A 19,998-nucleotide genomic window follows, 5' to 3' on the forward strand; every position below is an offset into this window, starting at 1 on the left:
TATGATGCTATGAGAAAAAAGAGAAAACATAGAGAAAGAGACCAGAAGCGTAGAACAGAATGGAGTTACCTCAGTAACTAATTTTTATCTGCAAGCAGTTAACTTGGTGAGGAAATGAATAAAAATAGAGCTACTCTGACTCAGTTCTGCATCTTATTTGGAGAGAGCTAAGTAACAGCAGCGTCAGCAGAATGAAGACAGAGCAGTGCGTATGCACATTAGAGCCCATTAGTTGGAATGACACCCCTTCCTTGTCACGTGCTGCAAGGGCTATCCTTTTCTAGATAGCGGAAACCAGGCTGAAGCAGGAGCTCAGAGGTCCTGTAGACCCGTGATGTTAAGCCTGCTCCTGACAGTCAGGTTTTCTGGAGCAAGGGAAATACCTTTTGAATTTTAGCAATTGAGTTTGGAAGCCTTGACTAAGATTCCTTCTGCCAATATCTTCCTTCAAAGAATAGCATAAACACATCCAAAATTACGTATTAAGAAATAAGAACTAAGAAATACTTATTTTCCACATATGTCCAGAAACCTTCATTTTGTTTCATGCTTCATTTCTTCTGTGGTGAGTAATGTTTATGAATCCTCTCTGTGTAATGTATTGGCCCCTTTCCTCCCACTGGAAACTGAACCAGCTCCCAGCATGGTGATGACAAGCCACGTATCTGTCAAGCTTAGTGGCTTCTCTTGTACTTCCTCTGAATCTTTGATCTCGATTAAAGGAGGTTGGCCATTTTCTAGTGGGTTCAATCCATTAAGAACAGCTTTTTGCCAACTTCTCTGCCACTTCCCTGCCCCCCAAATCCTTGTACTTGGTATCTTGATGTTTCTGTTGCACTGTAATTCTTTGAATGGAGTCTTGAAAAAGGGAAGAAATTACTTGGAAAGATTAACATGCTGTCTTCATAGCAACTTGTCATTGAAGGGCTTGATCAGGATAAAAATGATTCTTCAGATCATTATAACAGGGAATACAGTGTGGGTGTTTTTGGAAAGTGCTATAAAAAGATTGAAAGTAAATAGCCTATTTATAGCTTTAGCTGTTGACTGGTGGGGCCTGAAGCTGGTATATTGTCCCACCCTGTCTGTTGCTTTCCTTTAATACCCATCATTTTTCCTCTCTGTCTTGATATCTAGGTATTTGTATTTGCTTTTCTCCAATGATGACCTTCTGCCTTTAGACAACTGGGTTTTTAACACGGAAGCTCATCCTCTGCCTGTTTTACACTTAGCCAACACTACGCTGTCAGGAAATCCTGCTTATCGATAAAAACAGCTCTAAGAAGAGGAAGAGAGACTGTTTTCAGCTATGTTTTGTTTACATGGACCACTTGAGACTTCAAGCCGGAGAGGAGACAAACACTTGATAAATCTGAACTTCTGAGTCAAGTAATGGGGTGAAAAACAAAGCTTATTCAACATATAGATAAGTAAAACTGAAAAAAAGTTCCGTTTTATACATGACCAAAACACCCTAGTGTGATATTTGCAGGACAGAGACCTCATGCGCTTTGAACTCTAGCAAGAATTGGAGTCTACTATTTAATATAAATGCAGCAGCATAAGGAAGAAGAGCCTTTCCTGTCCAGGGACAGGAATTAGCTGCTGCTGCTGCTTTTGGCTATTGCAAGGAACAACATACCGGTCACCTCTTCAGATGGGGTGGGTTCCAAAAACTTTTTTTTCTTTCTTATTTTTGTTTGAGGATGACATGAACAAAGCAACAACAAAAAAGCAGCATTGCACCAGCAGCATCTGAATTTGATTTTTTGTTTTCCTGTACCTGTCTGAGTTTTCCAATCAGCATCAGTTTGCCCAGACTGGCAGCCATTCTCGAGGACTCTAAAACTGTTGCCTCTTCATTTTTCCTTTTTAAAATAATGCCTAAAGATCTGCATGCATGCTCACACCCAGAAAACAATTAGTAAGCATTTGGTTTGTAGTTCACTGGCAGCATCGTGGGCTTAGATCATTTGGCAAGCTACGGTCACAGTGTGGAGCATATCACAGGGACTGGAAAGAGCCTAAGCTTCCCTTCCTCACAAATCCTTTCACATGGGAAGTCCACGTTCTCTTATTTGTCCTGTTTGTTGAACTGGAGATGACATTTCTCCTGTTTGTTGAACCAGAGATGACAACATGGCAAAAACAGTCTCTCATGGTATATTTGACAGAATATAGCATACTGCAGTTAGAAATGCTTCCTTTCAGCTAGTCAGCAGGAATTTGTTTTGTTGCTTTATGTTTGTCCGTACAATCTGGATTTTTCCTAAGAGTTATCTTTCATTCTTTGGATACTATTCAGAGACTGTTCTTTGCAGATTTGAAATCTTGACTTATTTTACTTCTGTGTATGACAGAAGCTCAAAACAGCACTTGACTTAGTTTACAAAACTCTTTTTCATCTCGGTGGCAATCTGCTTCAGTGCAAAGTAAACATGATCTTCTTTGGGAACAACATAACATCTCTTACATATGAGTGGAAAAAGAAACTATCAAGTTCCTTCTTCCATTAGTTTATGAGAAATGAGACGCTGTGTTACCTGCATGTGTTTTTCCTGGGTATTACTAGGCTGACGTAGTCCAAACAGTTTGAGATAGGCCAGACAGTAAGGGTAGACTGCTTCAGTCTTCGCTTACAATTTTTATTTATTAAAATAAATTTAGTCTTTCCAAGTATATTTTCATCTCTTTTTTTATCATTGTTCCAGAATCCTTACAGCTCAAATAGTTCTTTTTATTCCCCTTTACAGTTTCCAGATTCACCATGGCGCTTCCCCCTTTCACTGAAAAAGAACTGAGGTGCTTCTCTCCCTCCTAATTAGTTCACAGGTTGAGTCTTTTAAAAATCTTGATTGCGTTTGCATATTAAAAGTCAGTGGAAGAACTCTCTAGAATGAGCAACAGCAGTATAGCATCAGGTCCAGAGGCACTGAGTGCTATAACAGCTCCCTCCTCCCCTCTCCCAAAAATGTTTGTATATGAAGTTTTATATATAAATGTTTTTCTCGCCTTCATGTATAATTTGTGTGGATGTAAATCACATGCACAATTGAGAAAATCTGTCTCTGCATTGAAGTGGGATTTCCTGGATAAAATTTTCCTTCACTCCTCTTTGGCATTAATTTAGACAGAAAAACCATCACTCGGCATGTCAATTTGGATTTACATGCTCTAAGAAAAAAATGTTATCAAAGGCTTTTCTCCAGACTGTTACTTTAGGTTAAAAGGAGGAAGACAGAAAGCTTGGAAAACACTCCAATGTCAACATTTTTACTTTAATACTAATTACTCAGTTACTATGATTTACTGCAGTAGTTTAAAAATAATTTGAGAACTGAAAAAGTAATTGATACAGTAGAAGATCCTGATTCAAGTAACTGTTTACTTAAAAATAGCTTAAAAAACAAATTCTTCTTACTGGTCCCGCATTCCCATGAGAACTGTTATTAGTTTAAAACTGCACTCTGTTGCCTTTGTTTTCCTAAATCTCTCTGGGTACAAAGGAGAATGAGGAAAAACAGACTCTTCAGTTAAAACAAAACAAAACCAAAACTAGCACCTTCTACCCCAGCCCATCCATACCTTTCTTGATAAATGCAAGTCAGAATGGCTGCCAGTCTGTTCAGAGAAAGGTGAAGGACAGAGTTCTGGAGTCCCAGAAACAGAAACAGCAAACTTCTGCTCATCATTGCTCTCCCATCCACCTGTTTTGAAGTACAGAGCAACCATTCAAATTTCTCCATGAATCCCAGTGGGTTAACTCACTGCCACAAGAATGCTTAAATTGAGGACCTAAGTCATTTCATGGTAATGGGATGGTATTTTTCTCAGTATAGATGTACAGTACTGCTATATCGTCCTTGTGTAGACAAGCAGCAGGTACCAAATAAAGGACACTTGTTTCTCATTACCAAGTTACCCCAATGTTTGTCAATCTCTATCACTCTTTAAAATGCAAACCATCCTTTTCCTCCAGCAGCTACTGATGTGCAAAGTCTATTATCAAAAATAATGCATTCTGTGGACTAGTTGCCGTGTCATTCCTGAATGTCAACATCCTGAGATGTCCTAGCGTAAGCTGAGTTTGGAGGTAATGGGTTCTGAGCAAGGTGTGCATGGCATCCAAGCACTTCTGACTAAAGTGAAATGCGCTCTTTCTCAGCCCTTCACAAAGAAGTAGGTCCTGATCTGCAGAAAGGAGTTATATGCAACCCAAAGTTCGGACTGTTTTTCCTCTGGGTACGTAAGGTACAGTAGAATGTTGTCATTTTCATTCTGTTGCTGCTGTCTTACCTACTTTCATGAAGATAGAGTGTAAATTTAAGCACAAGATGACTTTTTAGTCTTAGTTGTTTGCAAGTCTTGCACTGTATTCTCTAACAAAACAGTCCTTGATTTCTTTAGGTAGCTGTTGCATTTTAGCAATTTCTGCAATACCCTCACCTCTTACAGGATGAATAAAGAACTGAAAATCATGTACATTTTTGGCACACTGGATATATGCAAGAGCCTGGATATCCTAGATTTGTCCATTTTCTTTTTGCATGCAGTCCAAACAAGGATGTTCAGTTGTTTTCCTGTTCCAAGCCTCAGGCTTGCCTGTTGGTCAGGATCTACTAGCAGTAAAGTTTTTTCTAACACTTGCAGCTTGACTTTTGAAAGAAGCCAAATTTCTGCAGCTTCCATTGACCAACTTGAAGCTGTGTGTGTTCTGCAGAAGAAGTCAACTTAGCTTTGTCCTCTGATTAAAAACAAAACCCTTGAATTCTAGGTGTTCATTTTGCTGCACAATATGGTCCTTAAATTAAATTCTTAAAAAGAGCATGCAAGATTGTAAGCACGCTGGAGTAATGGGAAACCAAATAGTATATTTCCCTGAGTCAGTCATATCTTTGAGGCTGCTTTGGCTCCCTACTCCAAATCTGTGGATGAGTCTCTTCTACCTCCCATTTATTGACATATTCTCACCTGATATTTTACAAGACTTGAATGTTAAGTCTCCAGAATTTTGAATAGTGAAATCATTCACACACTCCTCACAGTACCATCCTGTAAGATTAAATATCTACCCTGTCTTGATTTATAGCTAAGCAAAACTCTGTCTGGCTGTCGTTTATGATCCTCTCCTCTGCCACTGAGGAAATGTTACTATGAACCTTCATAGTGTGACTCTCCCTAGTTTGAATGGAGAAGTGGTTAATAGAAAGGATCAACAATGTCATCTGGCATACACAGAAAATGGTGAGGCGGTTTCCATCTCAGGGCTGTAGTGAGAGACTCTTACCAAATCGAGTTTATCTACATTACTAAGTCTCGTCCATTACTAAGTCTAGTGTTTTTAAGGGGACAAATTAGAAACAGGCATGTTACCAGAAAAAAATGAAAACAAGCTGTTGATCCACACAGTAGTTCAGAGATGTGTTTACTCTGATGTGACACCCCTCTTTCCGTCCCTGAATTTTGAGAAACGCTATTCTGATTCAGTGGAGTTTGAGTTGCCATATTAAGAGGAAACCCAAGCTCTTTTGCAAGTTCAGGTACATACAAGTGTAGCAGAGATGATGAGCATTATGATGTTTCTCCTGTCAGCCCATTCTAACAAACTGCTCTGTAATTGCCCAGAAAAGTTGAGAATCACCAAACTAGAAGGAGACAACTTGACCTGTTATACTCAGATTGTTGCCTTTAATCCTAATTGCTTTGTGGAAGTTGGTTTTGCATTCTGCCTTTATTCTTCCTTTGTCTAAAATTGACAGATTATGTTTTCCTCTGAAACAATAAAAGGGCAAGAGTCTATCTTCTGACACGGGAACCTTCTGGCTGCCTTTGACCTGGAATCCTGCATATGTACTTTTTACAGATTAAAAATAATATTGTATATATAAAAAAAAGATTGAATAAAGAATGTCTTTAAGTGAGGAATGTATCTTTTGTGTCCTTTGACTCCAGTAGCAACCTCCAGTAGCACCGGACTGTGAAGCTGATCCTATTTCACAAGTGGTGCTGCAGCTTTTCCTTCCCCTCCAGTTCTGCTAGGGACTTTGTCTGTCACCTTAAACATTTATCAGGACCCACTATTGCGAAATTAAAACCCCTGTACCCCATGGCTGCTATTAGCAGATCACTGTAGTGCTCAGATTTTTGTCAAGATGTGACTGAATGTACAACAGGCTGAGACTGTGTCTGTGTGCCATTGTGAAAGCCACCAAATTTCACAAAATTCTAAGCTTCCTACCCCTTCATAGCATTTGGGTGAAATTGGCTGAAAAGTTCAAAGATAATTAGTGATGAGGACAAAGGGAAAAGGCAGACAAGCAGCGCTACTAAATAATTTTCCTAAGACACCAGGTTAAAAATCTAGTTTTTCATGATCCTAAGTAAAGGTAAATTAGCAACTAAATCTGTCCATCCATTCCTCAGCCCTCTGTGGAACAGAATAAGTTCATAATTATTTGTTTCAATGTTGTTCATGGGGAAAGTGGTATAAAGAAATCTACTTTGAGGGAGATAATTTTCCCTTTGCCCCTTCAAATTTACTGGAACTTTTGCTGTAGCTCTCTGTTTTGCAAGACAGCAAATGAATAACCAAATTTCCTTTCTGGTTCACATTAACTGTACTATCTGGCATCAGCCCATATTGCTTGTATGCAGTGCCTCATTTCCATGGTGTGCCATGGCTCTGCAACATATTACCACAGCTCTCTCCTGTGCATCTTAGTTCAGTGCCCTGTGCCCTGCCTTCACAGCATGCTTCTGTTCTCCGTCTCCCTCCTTCAGTACTACTTCCTAAGAGAAAATCACTTCCAAATTACCATAACTCAGTGCCGTATATAGCACCTGATATCCACCTACTGTCCTGTTATGCCCTGCACCTTGGGATCCTGCCATGCATTCAGTTGTTGCTCGCTAGCTTTCCACACCATACATGTTCATGATGCACCCAGGTACCTTACTCCTGTGCTTCCAGTTGCTCTACCATTAAGCATTACATCTTTGCCCACAACATTCTGGCCCATGCTGAAGACTTCATTACTCCGTCCTTGTTGCTCTTCATCACACTCTTTGAACCACAAAGCAGTACCATGTGCTTTGTGGTTCAACTTCATTGCCTATGTCTCCTTGATAACAAAGTGTTTCACCCATCTGTTTCTATCTCCTCTGAAACACACTTTCTTTGTGCCTCCTCTAACCTCAAAGCGAACTTTTCTGTTTTATTTCTCCTTTGGCACGCTGCCTGTGTGTCCTTCCCTGTTGATTGTGTGATTGTGTGTGCTCTTCCCTGGAGACCGTGTGCCTTTACGCAAAGCATAGGGTGTTTTTGTCTCCTATTCCCATTCACATTATTTAGCAGTATTTAAAAATCCTGAAATGAATCCTTCTTGAAGGCATATGGGGTATTTTTAGCCTTCATATTGTAGCTCTAGGAGTTGGCTTTTCTTGGTGCAAAGCCATAGACACTCTGTGTGCCTTGGGAAGGAAAGGTTACTCTACTTATGCCAGTCTGCATGTGGGATGTGTAAAGGTGGCACTGTTTACTTGAAGTTTAGTGGGGTGTTTTTTGTAATATGAAGAACGAGTATTTTTGACAAAAATATTTCGGGCTGAGCAAACTCCCATGTGAACAGGTTTAAGGGGAGCAGTCACTCACATAGCCAAGCTACTTTGCAGGTAAAAATTCAGGGAGGGAATTGAGGAGGGAAAAAAAAAAGCACCATGTGTCCTTGTGTACCAACAGTTTCGTTACCTTCTGTCTTTTAGGGTTTCCATTGTACAAGCAGTTACAGGCAAGAGGTATGACAAAGTCTATTTGTTACCCTATAAACTAGAAAGGATAAGTTGCTGCATGACTGAGAAAGAGCATAGAGTCTTGGTATTGGGATCACCCTAATCACATAGTATTCCCATGTGACTTACAGTACTGGTACAGCTACAAAAAGAAAGACTGTCCCTCAGTCATTTCTTCCACAAGCTGGTACCGTATATGCCTGTGTACCCATCTCCTTACCTATCAATGTTGAAGCTTCAGCAAGCAAATCAGTGGAAGAAGTCCCAAAGAATATCAGTGGATACCAGAACTCCGATATACCACGTGCAATAGAGGCCTGTGTGCAGGTTCCAGGAGGTGAGATGTAGGAAGATTTCTCAAGTTTATTTGGTCACGTGGACAGATAGACCCATCCATGGCTAGTGTGTGGATCATGCCCAGTGTTCCTGTGAAAACCTCTACTCTACAGAGCTGCTCGTTTAGCTTTACCTACGCGTTGGGCCACAGAATGTATTTTGAAGAGAAGAATCACTGAAGATAAAGAATTATTTGGGATACCAAAGACAGAAGTTTCCAGATTAACCAGATACATGCTTTTTATGAAATAAGTGATTTACAGGTGAAGGATATATGGTTCATCTTGTCTAACTGAGCTTCAATAAATATGCAATCTTAATTAATTTGTCTTGAAAATATGAAGATGAACACAAGAACTGCACACTGGATAAGGAATTGTATAAAGGGGAGACAGTGAAGTATAACATGGAAAAAGAAACTTCTAGGTGTATTACTGAACATCACTGCACCCTGGTACATTTGTGTAATGGCAAAAAGAATTTGTTTGCTGCAGAAGAAGGCCAGGAAGGATTGTCAACAAAGAGGCACAGCAGAAGACAGAGGAAATTGAAAAAGTCCAAAGACAAGCTTGTTCCTCCAGGGACTAGAAACAAAACTTTTCACTTTAATCTGGGATGCTGTCAGTTTGAAATCAGTAAAACTGAGAAAGACCTCAGTGTATAGTCAGCCACGATGACTCAGATCACCAGTGCCTGGTGAAAAAAGCAGATGGAAATGTAACAGTGGCTGTGCTCGGTCAACACTAAGGTCTATCTAAGCTAGGCTCTCAACAGTGACCAAGAGCAGATTCCCAGGGAACTAAGTACAGAAGAACAAGGCAAGTATGTAATGATACTTCTTCAAGGTTCTTTCCCATCCTGAAATGATCTGCAGCTCAAGGACTTTCTGAGCCACAGGTGGTATCTTTGTACTTTAATAACCCTTGACAGATGGGTTTTCCCCCTGTGAATTAGTCCAGTCACTTATTCAATCAGTGTCAACTGCTAGTGTGCAAAACAAGCTCTGCCAAAGGTTCACAGTGTATGCAAAGCCAGCATGCATCAAAAGGGTATTTCTGATGAAACTAAAAAAGTATCAGTGTTGTACAAAGCCTGATGAACACAACTGGGATATGGTGTATGGTTCCGATCACCCATATTTAAGGAGGCTTGTCTCAGTGGAATAGCTACAAGACAGGGGTATTTAGGTTAACCAGAGAATGGAAAGCTTGTATCGAGAGGTGGGAAGAAGGGTTTACGCTGGCAAAATGGAAGACTGACAGAGGGGATAACTGCTGTCCACACACACTTCAAGTAGTTAAATATCCTGGGAGAGGAAAAAGCTATTTTTTCCTGGAGGAAAAAAACCTGGCAATTTACCTCGCCAACCCTCCAAACAACAAAAACAACCAAACAATCAAAAAGAAAAAGAACCCATGCATAACTGAGTATAAAAAATTATTGAATAACTTTCTGCTAGACATTTGAAACAGGTTTCTGACCACCATGAGGTCCTAGAAGAGACTTCTCCAACAAGTAGAGCAAGTTAAGAAAAAAAAAAAAAAGTTGATCTATTGAAGAAAAGAATGATGTAGTGTCATTGCCTGCGATTTCACAGATGTGCATTAAGGACATAGGAGGTCCCTTCCTGTCCCACATTGCAGAGTTCGTATGGGACTATTGTATCTAGGGCTCAGTTTACAAAAGCCTTTTCCTTTTTCTTGTCATCTGTTTCTAGTGCACTGTGAGTATAAAATGCCACTGGATCAGAAAAACAGCCTTTCTTATCTACGTGGACTGGAATAATTGATTCACATTTGCTACATTGTTTGAGTGATGATGTACAGACATTCAAAAAATATTTGGTATTAAGTGGCCTAACATGGTTATGTGTTCAGCTTTCAGCACTGGATCTGCTGTGACTGAATGAGAAAGAGAGTGCAGTCGATACACAGTGCTATTAACATAGGACACCAATCTCCGATTTTTATTGAATAAGGAACAAAGAATATGATACTGAAATAGAAAAGAGGAGCACAGTACAAAATAAGGTACTTTTCCACAAATAAACTCCTTTGTGCAATGATTCTTGGACAGCAACATAGGTTGAGATACCAGATCATCCCTGCCCTGGGAGAGAGATTCTCCAAGGTACCATCTGTTGCATGTATTGATATTTTGTTTTGCCCATCTTTGTGTATGTAATTTTTGTTATAAGCTCATCCTGTGCTTTATATGGTTACACGTCCTATTATTACTTGAGGTGCTTTATGTCTGTGGGTTATTTCTGTACTAATAAACATTTACATCAAGGGGTTACCCTGACAGTTTTGTGCCATTTTTGCAAGTATACTCTCAGATCTGCACTGACACAGTTATGCATTTCCTACACTTCAGTGAGGAAGAATCTATACATTACTGCTGTTAGTATGGTTAAATCTTAGGACCCAGTGTCACTTGGACAGCCATTTATATCAGACTAATACTAAAGCCTGCTAAAACCTTATGCCAAATTCCTGACAACTTAGACACTGTATTCCTACTCGTGTCACAGCAAGGTTAGGTTTTCAAGGTGTGAATAGATTTTTTTTAGCTGAAACGGAAACTTCCTCTAAGAGAAAAACTCCCTCAAATCTTTGAATCCCCACTAGTCACCAACCTGCAGAATCAAATGCCCCTCTGTGAAGCAGACTTTGATGGGTTCAGTGACAAAGGGAAAAATTTACTGCCACATCCAGGAGACTTTGTTACACTGATTTTTTATTAACTTAAATAATACCCACATACTGCTTCCCCAGGTTTGTAGTCTAAATAAACCTTGCTATATCCTGCCCCAGGTTCCTCCAGTTCCTTCTCATACTAGTTCTGAGGAGAGCAAAAGTCTATGGGGAAAACATGTCAGCCCTTTACAGAGGCCATGGCGATGTTCCCTCTGCACAGGTTACGTTCAGCACCTGATGCTCGTTAGCTGCATGAGAAAGATGCTCTGCTCTGCAAGTCTGTATTTTATCTCTGCAGTCGAAATTTCTCTGCCAGTTTCTCTTCCTGGAACAGGCACTGATGTGCCTGGCTTTATTCTGCTGCTGGTACCACCTTGCTCAGCCTCCTCAGCTTGATGCTGTATTCTGCAGTCCAAGCGTATCGAGGCTAGTCAGCCCCAAACTTTGAAGTCGTGGTTCAGATTCAATAGTATGAGATTAACTTCCAGAATGGTGACATTTAAATATTAAGAAGTCCTGTTAGTCTGTTGAACATCCTTTACCCACCTCTGTGTGTGCAATGCCTGATGCTGCTGACGCTCCAGGATGTGCAGTGTGGTAAGTCCCCTGCTTCGGGAGCTAGCGGGGCTCAGCAGACCAAGCCAAGCTCTTGGTGCATAGCCGTCTGCCCTGAACAGCTCAGGAAATCAACACACGGGATGGTGGTAGGTTTATGATGGGGGATGAGGAATTGTAACGCTGTGAAGATCTCTTCTCCTGGAAGGAGCCACACAGTATGTGCAACGAGGGGCAATCTGGTAACCCCTGTGGAGATGGTGGGATTTCAGCTGTGAGGTAGCAGCTGGAGGGTGATCAGAGCTGCAGTTAGTTAGGTGGCAGAGGCACCCAAGGTGGTAGTGCTGTAATCTCTGTCCAAGGGGAAGAAAGGGTTGTTGCTGGTGGTAGGGCGCCCCTGTTACGTTTACAGTGACTTGCACAAACTTTTTGTTGACATAGATGCCTCAAGCCATTCCCCAAAAGCCACGCTGAAATCTTGGCGGGTAAGAGCGGCTGCAAAGCACACAAGAATGTTAACGTGGGAGGGGGGTGAGATGAATACTTGCATGAATACTGGACCTGCAGTTTAATCCTTTGGCTTTGTTTGCCTGAATGTACCATTCCCAGTAGCAGGCAGCCTGCACCAGCAACCTTGGGCTGTGTTAGATGTCATAAAAGCACAGACTTTTTAAATACAGAAACTCAGTAGTAAGAATATTAAATTAGGCTTCAGAGAGCAAGTGAGGGGAAACTACCACTAAAGATACCATCCTGTGGTAATAAGAGGCACAGAGTAACAGAGCCAGCACATTTAGATTGTGTAAAGCAAATATTAATTCTACCAAATAGCTGACCATTAACTCCTTCCTTTCCAGGCAAAGGACGCCACCCAGGAATAAGTATTAGGATGAGATCTTCACTCTGCCTTGTTTGTCCTAGCCCAGGAACTGCTGGGAAGGGGGCATGCAAGAAAAAGCAAAGGTTTATGCATGCACCCCACCCAGCGGTCGGTCTGGGACATTCCTTGCCTGAGATCGAAATCTGAACACTGGGAATCCTTACACTGGGTTGTCACCCAGACCTGCCTGGGGGCCACTTTCTGCCTTTCTTACCATTACCTCGGGAAGCTTTGGGCTCAGTACCTCTCCTTCAAACAGCCTGGCTCCTGATGTGCAGCATGCATTTCAGAGCACTGAGCATCTGCCTGCTTCCTGCTGGTTTTCCAGAGCCGAGGTACAAGCGCAGTGACCCTGAAAGTACAACAAGGAGGAAGAGTTCCCAGCTGGGGTTTATGTCCTGCAGTGAGACCTGGCCAATTTGCAGTAGCCTGTATAGCACAGTGCTTGTTACGAGAGCTTACCAAACTCCCACAGTGACCTTTTCTTGTTTTCCTTCCCTCATTTATAGCAACACTGTGAACACAGAATAGAAGGTAAATGAGGTAATTGTAAAAGTAGCTATTTTCTCTTTAAATATGTAACTAGTTAATTTAAGATTGCAGTGAGTAAGTCCTTAGAAGCGAGAAAACTTGTGTGCTGCAAAATGGCTGCCTTAACCACTCTTTACAAGTAAAACATGCAGTGCTCAAAGTAGAAGAGTTTTCATGTGTTAATTATTCCTTGTGGCTGACCAGGAAGACCAGCTCGTGCCAGCAGTTTCTGTGTGCAACATTTCATGCCAGATTTTACCTCAAAAGCCTTACAGACAAGAAACAGCAATTGCAAGATGGACTAAAGGAAGCCTGCCGTAAGAGTGGCTGTCTTTAACACAGCAGCGGGCATGCACTGACTCCTATTTCATCAGTATTTACAAGTAAAGTGTGTGGAAAGGCCAAGTACATGTAAAAATACAATTTGCTTTTGGTGTAGATTAATAAAAATACTTATATGCCTAAAGTTGCATATAGATGCATAGTGGGATTATCAGAAACATGAATACCTAACTCCTGCTGAAATCACCACATCTTCAACAGGTAACTGAAAAATTGGAGAGGAGAAAGCATGAAAAGAAGACACAAAACTATCTGAAGGAGAAAACAGCATGTAATGAAAAGCTGAAGATGCTCCATACATTTAATTTTTTCAAAAAGGGATAAAGGGATGACCTGATTATAGACTATGTAAGTACTTTCACTGGGGGAAAATTCAGAGTTCTCATTGGCTTTTCAGTCTAACAGACAAAGACTTAAAGGCCAGAAACTGAACCCTGTCAAATTCGGATTAAAAAATAAGGTATACATTTTTAACAACTGGAAGGATTAATCACCATGCAACGTGATAGATTCTTCTTCCCTGGGCACCTACAGATGAGGTCTGGATGCTTTTCTGGATTATGTGTTTCAGATAAACTGAAGCTATTAGGCTCACTGGACAAAGGGAGTGAAACTCTATGGAATACATTATGCAGACAGTAAGAATAGATGCTCTAATTGTCTCTTTTGGCCTTACAAACTATTGCAATAATTTTGAAAAGGCTTGGATGACTTTCTGGAGAGTATTAGTTGGTAATTAATCCTGAGGTGAAACTGCTACAACATCACTTGTAAAGAAAGACCTTCAAGCCAGGCTGACATTTACTGAAGGAGAGAGTCCTTGAGAAGGGATATGGGTGACACACTGGGTCTGGAGCCTGTTAACAACAGGTTAACAGGCCAGGCAAACTCACCTATGTATTGACACTTTGCAGCTCATTAATCATGGTGTCTTTTACAAACAACTGAGAAGTACCTCTGAAGACTCACAAAGGTGGATGTCTTTTCTCTATTAGATGTTAAAAACTCCCTCTGGCTGGAAAGACTTGATGAAGAAATGCCTCTTTTCACCTTTTTTGATAGCTGTGGCTGCCTGTAAGTGAAGCTGCAACATGATGTGCTCAGTGGACTCAAATAATTCATGCAGTTAACAGACCGTCGAGAACTGCTTGCCCAGCTTCAGGTAGACAGCTTTCTTCATCAGTGTGCCATATGAGATACCAGTAGCAATGACTACTATTTTGTATCAAGCTGCGGCCACAGGAGGTGATGTGGATGTAATGGTCCACGTGGAAGAGAGATCAGCCCTTCTAGTCAGCACCAGGGGCCTAGTAGCAGATGGACTAATTACTAGAAGGGCTGATGAACAAATATTGTGGAAGCTTTTCTGGCCTGTACATCAATGAACTGTCCTAGAGTTCTGATAAAAAATATTCGTGTATTCAGCCGCGAGAATGAGCCAGACTAAGAACACACCTAAACCAGCTGGGAATGTAGAGTATACAAAGCCCACATGTGCACTGGCTCCTGTGCAGTGCCACCCTCACATGCGCACGTGCTCTTCCCATCACTCTGTATAGCTGACTGATCTTTCAGATGCATTTGGATGCAAAGACCTTGGACTTAACAGAGCTCTCTGCTCCCCTAAGCTGCCAAATGAGTATATTTTGTCATGTGTGTACCTTCGTCATGTCTATGCCCTTAAACACTTGAAGCCCATTTCTCAGAAGGGTGTGTACCACTGAATCCAAGGCTAGTGAGTGCGACAGTCCCTTGCACCACTGAAAGCAGATGATCAGGTACAACAAACTCTGGGTCTCTAGTCAAGGAACTCATATTTACTTGGATCCAGCAGGGACCCACAATTTGCCTTGCATAGGTTGTATCAGTTTTTTCTCTTGGCTTCCCCACTTGAAAACCATGATAGTGCAAACAGACTGCACTGTTAACATATGCTGGCTAGTGCCTCAGTCCTCAGTTTTTGCAACTTTTCCTACCTCCCATGTGGGTATGAAGATAAATCCCTAAATGTTTTCCAGATTCCTTATAATGCTGCACTAGGAGCAGGTGGACAAGGTGCAGTAAAGTTGACATGTGGCTGCACGCTGAAGGGGTGCACAGATCTACGATCTCTCATTCTCTAAACGCCATCAGGCGTAAAACAGGGGTCCCGTGCAAAACGTATCATTGGAACTGGTATTTACAGATTGTGTCATAAATATGTATGTGTCCCCAAAAAGAAAAATCTTAATTCTTACATTTTCTAAGTTGTGGGTGCCTGCACTCTTTAATATTTTAATGTTATGGTTTCAGTTCAAATTTCCTTAACAATGAGCATCTAAAAGAGCCAGATACAGATTAACCCATTGATGCCAGGTGTACTCAGAGAAAACAGGCCTGTAGACATCCTTAGCAGACCATTAAGAGACAGAGACCATATGAAATATTTCACATTGTTATTCTGCACCAAGCCTACGACTTTGGATTGAGCCAAAGTATTAAAAAAAAAGCACAGTTTTGACTTAAAGATTGCAATTGTGAAAGTTAAGATTGACTTTGGGATTCTTATCATTTAGTCTGTACTAATTCACTTCATAGCCTATTGATTGTGTAAAGTGCTCACTTGTAAATCAAGTTCATCCAATAATAAAGCAATATTTTTGTTGTCTTTGAAATCTGTAATGTCCACAAAGTTCCAATGTTATGCTTGTTTGACAAGGTGCATTCTTCATAAAAACGTGTTCACTGGCATTTATTATCCAGCTGTCCTCCAATGATTTTATCTTATATTAATGATAGTACAATACTGCTCTGGACCAATGCCAGGTATGTATTTCCAATTTCCATGGAAATAACAGGGCAATGTGGTATTTGCTTTTGTTTCGATTCCTGTGGAACTTCTTTTGTATTCCAAAATCTATTAAAAATCAGCATTAATAGCTCAGAGTCCCCGGCCCATTTTAGCAAGCAAATATCTGTTCCTTTGGAGACAAAATATTTGGTATCAGTAAGTGGTGTTCAACTTCAGCTTTTGTACCTGTTGGAAGGAGAAGTATTTCATTATTCTGTAGCACGTAAGTATCACTAACGCACTGCTTGCTGCTTCCCCCTTGCCTGCATCCTTGAAGAGTAAATAATACTTTTCCAGCAAATCAGCTTTAGCGTTTTCTTTTTCCCAGTTTTAAATATATATATGTATTTGTATGTATATGTATATATAAAAAATCCTTCTTATTGACCGTGATCCTGCTGACAGTGCAGTTCCATTGATAACCATTAGCTTGCTTTATTGATTGCCAACAAACCGATTAGATTAGATCAGCAGTACTGGTCAGCTAATTTAAAAAATACTAAGGTACTTACTGATTATACTGTAGCCGCTTTGCTAACCCATCAGGCATGGGCGTATATAAAGAAGTGACTGCGAAGTAGACTGAAAGGCAACCTTGCAGCAAATCAAGTGCTTTGCAGTATGCATGCCCGGTCATGCTCTTAGCCCTTGAAAGATATCCTTTGAAATTGCCTGATTGCCGCGTGCCTATTGTCAGGGAAGAGCATGCACCAAAGCAGTGACCGCCAAGTAGCGCAGTAACTGGTTTGGGAACCCATTCCCTAAGACTTTCTGATAGACTAACGATGTTGCACTTTTACCGCAGACACTGCACCGAGTTGTTTTGGGTGGCTGTCTGAACCTAGCCGCGATTTAGGCACAGATTTAACGGCGGTCATGAAGGCTCATTCTCCCGGTCCACCTTTCCTCCTATCTCCTCCAGAATTTGCACGGACTTAAAACGAGAGGCAAGGGCTCCTCGCTGCCTTCTTCCCCACCCTCCCGCAGCCCTTGGCGTGCGACTACGCAGCTTCCGAGATACAACTTTCTCTGCCACAGGAAGGGGGCAAAACCAAGGCCCAGGATGACGCAAAGAGTAGTTGAGGGTTTCCAGCTCTCGCCGAATTTCCTTTTTACCCCGAAAGCTAACAGATTAGCTGTTAGGCTCCAGCCCCAGCCCCAGCCCCGTCCCCACCCTGCCCCTGCCGTGGGCCCTGCTGACCCAGACCCCAACCTGCCCCACGGCCCTGCCCGGCCTAAAGAAAATCACAACCAGGCCGAGCAAATGGGATTAAAACCGAATAACGGCGCGCGGCTGCTTCTCCTCCTTTTTCATTTTCGGTCGGGATCCGCATCGGCAGCCACCCTGACCCGCAGCTCTTTGCCTCCCAGCGGCCACCCCGCTCCCCAGCCCCCGCGGGCGGCGGCGGCGGCCTCGCTGCCCGCCGGGGCCAGGCCGCCTCCCGCCGCGCCCCCCCGCGGCCGCGCCGGGAGCGGCGGCGGCGGCGGCTGTTCCCGCCGCGGGCAGCGGCCGGCGGGACGGCGGCAGGGAGGCGCCCGCAGGGCCTCCCTCGGGCGGCCGGGGGCGGTGGGGCCGGGAGGGAGCGAGGGGGGGGCTCCCGAGGGGAGGGGAAGGGAGCGCGGCAGCGACCCTTGCGCTGCCCTGGGGCACCAGGCGGGCGGGCTGCCCCCAAACCTTCCCTTCTCCCTTTCCCCCGGTGGCAAGGGGAGGGCCTGTGCGCCCCCTCCCCCGCTCCTGTCAGGGGGAGCGGCCGGGAGGTCGCCCCACACGCCTCCCCCCTCCCCCCCCGCGCCGCCCTTGCCCAGACAGGGGCGCCGCTGCCCCGCGGGCTCCCTCCGTGGGCGCTGGGCCCGGCGGGTGTCTGCGTCAGCGCTGCTCTGCTCAAATTTACCTCATGGCGGGGTGAGGGAAAGGGCAGAAAGGTAGTTCCTGAGCAGGAAGAAAGGTAAAAGGGGTAATCTGCTGCAGGGGGGATAGCGAGCCACCCCTTCCCAAGCAACCGGCATTGGGGGGTGAGTATTGGTGCTCTGCGATCTCGATCACCCCCGTAAAGAGGGTCCGGCCGTCTCTGGATGGACGGAGAGGAAGTGCTGTGGGTGCCAGCTCTCCAGGAGACGGCGGAGAGGGATCTCCTCACTGAGATCTCCACAGGTGAGGAACACATCAAGTTAATTCAAGTAAAGTAAAGCCAGTGAGGTCGCCTCTGCACTGAGTTTGCAGCCTCCGGTGCTTCCGGAAGGCACACTCTCAATTTTCCACCGCTCCCATCTTCTGGACCTTTTCCTCATTCAGCCATTAAGGAGGGGAGTGATCTTATAGCAGTGGGTATGGAAGGGATTTTTGCCCTCTGATATCAACCTTAAACTAAGGTTTAGTAGACGCTCACCTGTAATTCTGTTTCTCTGTCTGGCCTCTCTTTCTTCAAGATGATGAGGCCATGAGTGAGAATGAAGAGGACCGTCCTGTGGGAGGTGATCCTGAAAATGTGCAACAATATGAGACATTGCTGGAGATATTTGAAGAGAGTGTTTTCCAGAGATCTAGCAAGGAAGAGACCTACCAGCGCCGGCACGTGTTAGAAATGCACAAGAGGGACCCCCTTGGGGAGAGAAAGGATAACTGCATTCGTCTAGAAATAGATTTTGGAGATCTCCACAGCATCGTTCTCCATCAAGATGATGCTATAGGAGAGGATCTCTATGAGTACAGTGAGTGTGAGGTAGTCTTCAGTCAGACATCAAATATTCTGCAGCATGAAATATCCCAGATAGGAGAGAAACCTCACAAATGTACTGAATGTAACAAAGGCTTCACCTGGCACTCTGATTTAGTTAAACACCAGAGAACCCACACAGGTGAGAAGCCCTTCATATGCAGTGAGTGTGGGGAAAACTTCAGTGTGAGCTCCCACCTTATCACCCACAGAAGAATACACACAGGAGAGAGGCCCTACTGTTGTCTTGAATGTGGGAAAAGCTTCAGCCGAAACTCACACCTTAGAAATCACCAGCGAACCCACACTGGGGAGAGGCCGTTTGAATGCATGACATGTGGAAAAAGCTTCAGTGATTTCTCAACGCTCACTCAGCATCAGAGAACCCACACAGGTGAGAAACCCTATACTTGTTCCAGGTGTGGGAAATGCTTCAGCCGGAGCTCTCACCTCAGCAGACACCAGAGAATTCACACAGGAGAAAAATGCTTTCTGTGTGCTGAATGTGGGAAGACCTTCCAATACAAGCTGCACCTCACCCAGCACTGTAAACTCCACCTGGGATAGAGAGCAGGACAATTTGTCCCTTGGGCCTGTGAGCATTGTTGTCCTGCCTTTAAAAAAAAATATACATGCATAAATTCAATGGGTGATTGAAAGAAGGAAGAAGCCACCAATGGGAGGAGAGGATCTCTGCCATAGTGCAAGTATGTTGTTCTAGGACTGAGGAGGTGGGAGGGGATAAGGAGTGGGAATAAGCTTGCTGTCTGCTGGACTGGTTTGTTATGGGGATTGAAAGAAGGGATGTGTAGCAAGAAGTGGGAAGTTCGGTGGAGGAAGAATTTGGTGATAAGAAAACTGATTGCTGGGAGCGTAGCCACTGGAGAGATGAGAAGATCTCACTGTCTCCTGAGAAGGCAAAAAGTAAGCTCAAGCAATGGGAGTCTGTGTTCTGGGAAATGAGTCACTCATGGAACTGTGGAAGAAAAAGAGTCCTTTATTCCCTCTGGCATCATCTGTAGATATTTTGGGAGCTTAGCTAAATCTGGTCAAAGATGTCCCAGTTCTCTGATGCATTTGTAGTGTTCCAGCTCTGATGTGTTAAAGGTCTTTCTATTAAATAGAAACTCTTCTTTGGTCATTCTCCTCCCTCCTATCTTGTTCTATTTCTGTGTGCCCAGATTGTCCTTTATATTCTACTTTAGTGATAGAGTAGCTGTAATTTCACCCATCATCAGTTTCAATGAGGAGAAGAATGAAGTCCCACTAGCCTAGAAAAATAATGGATGTTAGTGTTGTTGTTTGTTAAACACTGCCTTTTGC

General features: G+C 43.1%; 2 protein-coding genes across 2 annotated transcripts in view; both read left to right on the forward strand.

Moving 5' to 3' along the window:
• Window positions 1–5,921, forward strand: part of MAN1A2 (mannosidase alpha class 1A member 2) — a 160,091-nt gene extending 154,170 nt beyond the window's left edge. The window contains exon 13 of the mRNA XM_009685070.2: window positions 1,138–5,921. Within this exon, the coding sequence (XP_009683365.1) occupies window positions 1,138–1,270 (133 nt within the window). The 3' untranslated portion in view covers window positions 1,271–5,921. The remainder of the gene's footprint in view (window positions 1–1,137) is intronic.
• An 11,674-nt stretch (window positions 5,922–17,595) lies between these two features.
• Window positions 17,596–19,815, forward strand: ZNF697 (zinc finger protein 697). Its single transcript, XM_009685168.2, has 2 exons — window positions 17,596–18,113; window positions 18,389–19,815. Exons 1-2 carry the CDS (start codon window positions 18,035–18,037, stop codon window positions 19,240–19,242), a joined length of 933 nt encoding a protein of 310 aa, XP_009683463.1. The 5' UTR covers window positions 17,596–18,034; the 3' UTR covers window positions 19,243–19,815.
• Window positions 19,816–19,998: the final 183 nt, after the last annotated feature.

This window comes from Struthio camelus, chromosome 1 (assembly GCF_040807025.1).
Source record: "Struthio camelus isolate bStrCam1 chromosome 1, bStrCam1.hap1, whole genome shotgun sequence".
NCBI classification, from domain to species: Eukaryota; Metazoa; Chordata; class Aves; order Struthioniformes; family Struthionidae; genus Struthio; species Struthio camelus.